This window comes from Nansenia antarctica (assembly GCF_963989245.1).
Source record: "Nansenia antarctica genome assembly, chromosome: 2".
In the NCBI taxonomy this organism is placed as follows: domain Eukaryota; kingdom Metazoa; phylum Chordata; class Actinopteri; order Argentiniformes; family Microstomatidae; genus Nansenia; species Nansenia antarctica.
The window spans coordinates 66,217,513-66,226,044 of record NC_137675.1 but is presented as its reverse complement, the minus strand read 5'-3'; the positions used below and the strand labels follow the sequence as shown (position 1 = coordinate 66,226,044).

Sequence of the window (8,532 nt, the reverse complement as noted above, 5' to 3'; positions counted from 1 at the left end):
AGAAAATACAGGTGATGAACAAGAATAGAAATGAAAGAACCAAACTAAGATTTTTTTGCCAATAGCTATGAAATACATCTCTCAAAAATGTCTGCAAATGCTGAATCACAAAACACGAACGGAATGTACACTGTTTTCACTGTCACTTATTGGGATTTTTCAGACATAATACTGTATTTCGACAAATACAGTATTATGTCTGAAAAATCCCAAATAATTCTGAAATACCACTGGCTACAATTGTGTGTGCATGGGTATGCCTGTCTACACAACACATGAAGCACAGAATGTGACAGTGTGTGTACCTCAAATGTACTTTTTGCAGTTGCTGCATACGTTCTGTACAGTGCAAGAAAATGTAAAAATGTTTACAATGTTGCACTTCAAAGGGTAAAAAGTGCGAGAGCAGACGGCTTCTTGTCACGGGAAAGCTAGAGCAGAGGTGTGTGAGTGAGTGAGTGAGTGTCAGTGTGAGTGTGTGTATGTTTCTGTGTGTCTCTGTGCATCCGGGCCTAAATGACCCGAAGATCTTATGAAGGACATAAATGTGTTGGGGTATTGTAGGATGTGTAAAAAAAAAAAAAAAAAACTTTTACATGTTTTTCATAGAAAATAAGCCAAGGCCATGGAGTTTCATATTGATCAAATGTATTCTTGTACCATTTCTCACCAAGTAAAAATGTAAAACGGGTCCGGTTGACCCGAACACCACACAAGGGTTAATCGAGCTGCAGCTGCCAGAAGTCATGCAATGCATCCAGTTTGATGAACCACTGTGCCCCTGCCATTTTGACAATGTGTGTGTGTGTGTGTGTGTGTGTGTGTGTGTGTGTGTGTGCGTGTGCGTGTGCGTGTGCGTGTGCGTGTGCGTGCGCGTGCGTGTGCGTGCGTGTTCATTCAGTTTTGAGAAGTGTGTGTGATTTGGTGGTTGCGCTTGAGTCTTTTGGGGCCACAAACACAATCTTGTTTAGGGCCCCAAAATTCTAGGGCCTGCCCTGCACACACACACACCACACATCTTCTTCTTGTTAGGCCCTTAACTCCCAGGGGAGCATAGGCCATTGACGACTCTTCTCCATCCAGCACGGCTTTGGGCTATCTTCTCCGTCTCTCACCAGCTGGTACCATGTCTTTTCAGCTCTGCCTCCGTGTCCCGTCGCCTCCAGCTGTTTTTGGGCCTTCCCCTCTTCCGCTTCCCCTGGGGGTTCCAAGTCAGGGCCTGGCGTGTGGTGGTGTCTGCTGGCTTATGTAAGGTGTGGCCAATCCATCCCCACTTCCTTCTCCGGATCTGGCTCTCTACTGGCTCCTGGCTCCCTCTCTGCCACAGCTCCTTGTTGCTGATTTTGTCCGGCCACCTGATTCTGAAGATGCGCCTCAGACAGCGGTTAATGAATGTCTGGATCTTCTGTATCGTCTTTTTTGTCATTTTCCACGTCTCCGAACCATAGAGAAGGTCACTTTTGACGTTGGAGTTGAAGATGCGCACCTTCGTTGGTGTTGTTATTTCCCTTGAGGCCCAGATGTTCTTCAGGATAATGAAGCCTGCTCTAGCTTTGCCTACCCTGGCAGTGACATTGCTGTCTGTGCCACCTTGTTTATCGATAATACTGCCACGGTAGGTGAAGGAGTCGACTTCTTTGATGGGTCTGTCGTCTATGGTGACTGGGATGGTGGTCAGGGTGTTAATCCTCATCAGTTTTGTCTTCTCCTTGTTTATCCTAAGGCCTGCTCCAATGGATGTTGTTGCTAGCTGGGTGGTCTTGTCCTGCATGTGATTATGGCTGTGTGACAGGAGGGCCAGATCATCAGCAAAATCCAGGTCATCCAGTTGTGACCATGTATTGTATTTGTTGTCAAGTTGCCAAGATCTCAAGTTGTCTCTGTTTGCCACCAGATGGCACTGCAAATGAGTAAAATGTCTTGTTAGAAAAAAGGTTCTCTGATACATATACTGCAAGTTAGTGGATAAAACTACCTTTGAATTGTAATATTCTATAGTTATTCTGTAATTCACTATAGATTTAAATTACTTGATTTAATCATGAAGTGGTACGTGATTTCTGAACATGAAAGATTACAATAGCAGACCTAAGTATTGTGGTTTAGTTTACACAATATTAAACAATTCCATGACACTTCCCACTGTACGTTTTTACTTATTTCCAGAGACAAAATACAGTAGATCACTTAAACCTTTGTACTCCATATAAGTGTATAATTCTGATGTTATCTGACATGATAGAGTTGCAGGGACCATTCTGTCAATGAATTTCATAATCCAAATGCAGACAGATGAGCTGGTAATATAACCAATCACCCTTGGACTGCTTTATCTCTTTTGACGTCAGTCTGCACATAATTAAGGCTACCTGTTCCTTAGGCTGTTGAATGGCATGTGCTTATCTGGCCTCATCTGTGAATTGATCTGGAATCTAGGACTTTGATAAAATAGTCTCCTGGTGTCTCTCACTAGTCTCCTGGTGAGGGAAGTGAAGTCATCACATTATATAACATGTGCTTGCATTATGGTCTTAGGTTCTGTATATATCCTCTCTTTATACAGAACACAACACTCAAACCAGGTCTCAATGACATGTCATCATCTTAGATCAGATTAGAAGTGTAAAAGGATTGTCGATTATAATGACTACTTTAACACCCAACACATGTTTTGTTAGATGATAGGATTGTGATGTAGTCAGTGTGAGGTGTTCAGTAGTAACGGTAGTAATGTAGTCAGTGTGAGGTGTTCAGTATTAACGGTAGTAATGTAGTCAGTGTGAGGTGTTCAGTATTAACAGTAGTAATGTAGTCAGTGTGAGGTGTTCAGTATTAACAGTAGTAATGTAGTCAGTGTGAGGTGATCAGTATTAACGGTAGTAATGTAGTCAGTGTGAGGTGTTCAGTATTAACGGTAGTAATGTAGTCAGTGTGAGGTGTTCAGTATTAACGGTAGTAATGTAGTCAGTGTGAGGTGTTCAGTATTAACAGTAGTAATGTAGTCAGTGTGAGGTGATCAGTATTAACAGTAGTAATGTAGTCAGTGTGAGGTGTTCAGTATTAACGGTAGTAATGTAGTCAGTGTGAGGTGTTCAGTATTAACAGTAGTAATGTAGTCAGTGTGAGGTGTTCAGTATTAACAGTAGTAATGTAGTCAGTGTGAGGTGTTCAGTATTAACAGTAGTAATGTAGTCAGTGTGAGGTGATCAGTATTAACAGTAGTAATGTAGTCAGTGTGAGGTGATCAGTAGTAACGGTAGTAATGTAGTCAGTGTGAGGTGTTCAGTAGTAACGGTAGTAATGTAGTCAGTGTGAGGTGATCAGTAGTAACGGTAGTAATGTAGTCAGTGTGAGGTGTTCAGTAGTAACGGTAGTAATGTAGTCAGTGTGAGGTGTTCAGTAGTAACGGTAGTAATGTAGTCAGTGTGAGGTGTTCAGTATTAACAGTAGTAATGTAGTCAGTGTGAGGTGTTCAGTATTAACGGTAGTAATGTAGTCAGTGTGAGGTGTTCAGTATTAACGGTAGTAATGTAGTCAGTGTGAGGTGTTCAGTAGTAACGGTAGTAATGTAGTCGTAGTAATGGCCCGCTGTCTTCAGTGGACTGTTATCTTATCAGTAGTGCTGAAGGATGACTAGTTATTCCTGTACTGATTTCACGGTCGTTCTCCCTGCTCAGAATTCCAGCAGATTGCTCTCTCCTCTGACTAGGGTAGGAGTGCCAGTCAGGAGAGGGTTTATGACCCTCACTATGGATCAAAGTCCTCCAGTGGGCCACAACACAGCATCAGTCCACCGGGACTGCCTCTGTCTCTCTCTGTCTCTGTCTCTGTCTGGGCTCCTGATCCCTCCGGCTGTGAAGACAAGGTTGGGGTGCTCCCAACTTCCTCTCAACCTAATATGAACCTACCCAGTTATTATTCCGACCTGCCCCTGCCTTTGGGCCATCACCCCATGGATTACCCTCAGGAGTTATTGTCTTCGTCGGGATCGTCAACATGTGAGTACGTTGGTGCCTTAAGGAGAATTGCTTATTTTCAACATGTAAGGTGTTGAACATGATACATATATCAGAGAATTACTTATTTGTGTGATAATAGTTACAGGCAGGAGTGACTGATTCTTGATGTGAAGTCAATGCTTTTCCATTTACCAAATATTGTCTCTGTCATTAGTAGTTGTTGTCATCATTGTCATATATGTATTTATAATCAGTCACATTCTGTTAAAAGATATGTGTGTAGCGGCCTAGGGTGGTCCAGTGGTCTAGTACCACGGTCTACAGTGCACACATATGCCCATGTTGGCATGGGTTCGAATCCGGCCCATGCCCTGCTGACATGCCCTCTCTCACTTACTTTCCTGTCTGTTTTCACTATATCTGTCCAATAAAATGAAAAATATGTGTGGGACTGCCCCACTCAGAAAAAATAACTTAAAAAGATATGTGTGTATGTTATACATTTATCTGAGTGTCTATTCACTAACCCATGGTAATGGGAAATAATTATGTAAGGGCCATATCGCAGTTTATAGTTTAGCCGATCTAATCTGGGTGATAAGACACTGTATGTAACACTCTGGCTGTTCTGAATCCACTACCTCTCATCTACTAAACGATAAACCTGGTCACAGGTCATATGACCCACTTAGATGACAGAACATACTCCCATTGTTTCGGAACACTTGTCCTTGGAATACTTCTGCTGGCAACAGTAGCAACAATCACAAATTCATTACACAATTTGACCTGTATTTTGTGCTAGCACTGAATGTTTGGTACACAATGTTTGCTCAATAATGTGTTATGTGTGGTCTATTTGTACTGCAATCAGAGTGCCTCGTCCCAGTACTAACATAATGATTGATTTGTTACGCTGGGCTCATTTAAAAAAAAAGAAGAAAAAAAAAAAAGAAGAAGAAATCTGGATTTCTGTTCTTCTGACATAAGAATAATGTTCCTTGGCATAACATAACCCCAACATTTGGTCCTCTCCCAGCTCAGGAGCTGAAGACAGAGCCAGAGGTCAGGCCAGACCAGGAGGAGAGCTGTCCTGTCTGTGGGGACAGAGTGTCTGGATACCACTATGGCCTGCTCACCTGTGAGAGCTGCAAGGTGAGCTGAAAGACACTGAGAAACACTGAGAGTTCTGGCTAAGAAACACTACAGTTCTGTTTGAAAGCTGCTTCAGTTCTGCCTGAGAGATACTATAGTTCTGACTAGAAACACTGTAGTTCTGGCTTAAAGACACTCTAGTTCTGGCTTTCAACCAGCTCAACATCTACAGTAAGTGGTTTCCCCATTGGCTTACAGCACAGCAGACATAGACAACAACCTCTCTAATCTCTTTCTCTCTCTCTGCAGGGCTTCTTCAAGCGCTCAGTGCAGAATAACAAGCGTTACACCTGTGCAGAGAGACAGAGCTGCCCCATGAACCCCTCCCAGAGGAAACGCTGCCCCTACTGCCGCTTCCAGAAGTGTTTGGCTGTGGGCATGAAGAGAGAGGGTACAGCTCCAAATACACACACTCACAAAAAAGCTGTTTGTATGAAAATCTATATTCATATGTTTGATTCAAAGGCATTGTCAGTCACATTTTTTCTGTGAGAGAATATCAAACTGTAGGAAATTAGGTTACAAGTATTCCTAAGTGAACAAGGAGTACAAGCAGAGGAGAGCCTTGGAGGCAAGAATAATTAGCTGAAGAGTATGAACAACATGTGTCTCCCAAATCAATCATAGTCCCTCTTATTGTCTGTCTGTCTGTCTGTCTATCTGTCAATACAAACATAAGGGCATTTTATTATTTCCTGTACTCCTACAGTACCATTGTCAGCCATGTTGTGTTCATGCCCTTCATATGACTCATCTGTGAACTCATAAACCAGTGCAAGTGCAGATTAAATCTGCTGACAAATAGGCCTGCTGTGTCGAAGCAGACTCAGGGGTTGAATTCTTGGATATTTAACTGATTCAGGTTAATTGATCCGGTAATATCCAATTAAAACGTTATCTTTCAAAACAATTGTTAGAAAGGCAAAGGTATTTAAGGCAAATTAAATGTTATTGGTTACAAACAGAAAGAGGAAAGTATATTTCTTTCTCACCTATTGTTGAATAATGTGAAAAGGTGTAGTGCAGTTTTATTTTATTTTATTTTATTTGTAATTTTTTATGTTTATATGATGTCCATGCACTGATTACAGAACTGTCTCTTCCAACAGCGGTGAGGGCAGACCGAATGAGAGGAGGTAGGAACAAGTTTGGACCTCTGTACCGTCGGGACAGGCAGATGAAACAGCAGAGAGGTGGGGTCTACCACCAGCCAAACACTGCTCCCTACAGCATCAAACTGGAAGGTGCACAAACATATCGGCCCTCAGGTTCCAATGACTTTCACATGATGCCCAATCAGACATCTATGTCACTGTCCACTGACCCTTTTCACCAATCTCAGGCCTATTCATCAACTATGGGCCAATCAGAACTCCCCATGCTCCTGGACTGCACCATGAACAGAGACCGCGCTTTAGCTCCCACATCTCTGCCTTACCCTGGACTCCACCACAGTGCCTTCCATGGATACCCCCAGGAGAAGAGGGACATGCCTCTCACCTGCAACCCAGTCCCTGCAGCCCCTCTAACCCCACCCACACACAGCAACTTACTCACACCACTCACCACACCAACAACAACCCCGAGCTCAACACCAAGCTCAACCCCAGCGCGATCCTTTACTCCGACACCAACACCAACCGCCACATCGATGTCGGCTCCCACACCTTGCTTCCTTAAACAGCTTCTGGAGGGGGAGCCGGACGAGACCCAGCTCTGTGCCAAGGTTCTGGCCAGCCTGCAGAAAGAGCAAGCAAGCCGCGGAAAGCATGACCGCCTCAATACATTCAGTATCATGTGCAAGATGGCTGACCAGACGATGTTTGGGCTTGTGGAATGGTCCAGGAACAGCACTCTCTTCAAGGAGCTCAAGGTAATGAAGTCATACTCAGAAGTGCTACACAGCTAACTTTTGGGCAATACAAAAAGGAATAGGGAGAATTGAATGACTCAAATGTAATGTGAAATATATACAATATATGTACTGCTGATTTGAAGTGGATTGGATAGCAGGTGTTTGGAAGGTGGTGTGATGTACAGTGACGTCAGTGCGTAGATATAGCAAGGTGTTGTTATTTCTACAGGTGGAAGACCAGATGGCTCTGCTGCAGAGCTGTTGGAGTGAGCTGTTGGTCCTGGATCACCTATGTAGACAGGTGACCTACGGCAAAGAGGGCTGCATCTATCTGGTAACTGGACAACAGGTACAACTCCTGTCTAATGGCACCTGAGTCGTACATACATTGTCACCATTGTCTCTCTATTCATGAGGCAATAGACAGGTATAATAAAATGACTGTAGCCCTATCTGTTTCTCTCTCTCTCTCTGTCACAGATCGAGGTGTCAACCATCCTGTCCCAGGCAGGGGCCACTCTGAGTAGCCTGGTGTCTCGCACTCAGGATCTGGTGTCCAAACTGAGGGCACTCCAGTTGGACCGACAGGAATTTGTGTGTCTCAAATACCTGGTCCTTTTCAACCCTGGCGAGTTTTTTCTATTGGAAATAAATGATGACCTGTACCTCTGTGTGGCTGGTCTACTTCAGCCAAAACAAGTGTTAATTACTTGTGTCTGTGCCAGTTTAGTATTAGTAAAGTGTTTTGTATTTGGTCTGCGTGTGTTGTTGAGTTATTGTCTTTTCTACAGATGTGAAGTCGGTGCAGGACCGCAGGCTGGTGGAGCAGACTCAGGAGAGAGTGAACCGGACTCTGATGGACCACACACTGCAGAGCCACCCAGAACACTCAGACAAGTTTGGCCAGCTGCTGCTTAGGTTGCCTGAGGTACGCAGCATCAGCCTGCAGGTGGAGGAGTACCTGTACCAGCGCCACCTGCTGGGCGACCTACCCTGCAATTCCCTGCTCACAGAGATGCTGCATGCCAAGCACAGTTGAAGGGTTGCTCTGTGTGTGCGCTCCCTGTCTTCCAACTCTAAGCCTTAACCCTAACCTGATACAACCCCTAAAGACTTTTCTCTTAGCTTTAGTAAGAGGTTGTTACTAACCACAGATCTAGTATCAGATTGCTTTACACTAAATCCTAACCTTATCCATTCAGGGGATGGGAAAATATGACCCCAAAGCAGTGGTTAGGGGCAACCTTTACTTACTCCATGCTGCTCTCTATTAATTTAAGCATTACTTGTTTTTAAGAACAGTATTACACTACACAACCCCATAGCCAACTGATGATCTGTTGAAGCTAACTGTCATTATTCAGAGTATTCAGTTTGATGGATGTAAGAACTAAACACTGCCAAATTCGGTAACTTCTCACGTAACCATTATGAAGACTGCAAACACATCATGTCAAACATGACATCGTATCTGTTCCATACTGCTCAGGTCTGAAGTCTCAGCAATACACCACAATATCTGTGTTTGGAATAAAGAATACTTTCATGTAAAGTAGCGGTTGT

The 8,532-nt window shown here is 43.6% G+C and overlaps 1 protein-coding gene across 1 annotated transcript; it reads left to right on the top strand.

Moving 5' to 3' along the window:
• Positions 1-3,739: 3,739 nt before the first annotated feature.
• On the top strand, positions 3,740-8,524 carry nr5a5 (nuclear receptor subfamily 5, group A, member 5). The gene is made up of 7 exons (XM_080523680.1): positions 3,740-3,998; positions 4,999-5,114; positions 5,364-5,505; positions 6,224-6,987; positions 7,199-7,318; positions 7,450-7,597; positions 7,761-8,524. Exons 1-7 carry the CDS (start codon positions 3,899-3,901, stop codon positions 8,006-8,008), a joined length of 1,638 nt encoding a protein of 545 aa, XP_080379806.1. The 5' UTR covers positions 3,740-3,898; the 3' UTR covers positions 8,009-8,524.
• The last annotated feature ends 8 nt before the right edge of the window (positions 8,525-8,532 follow it).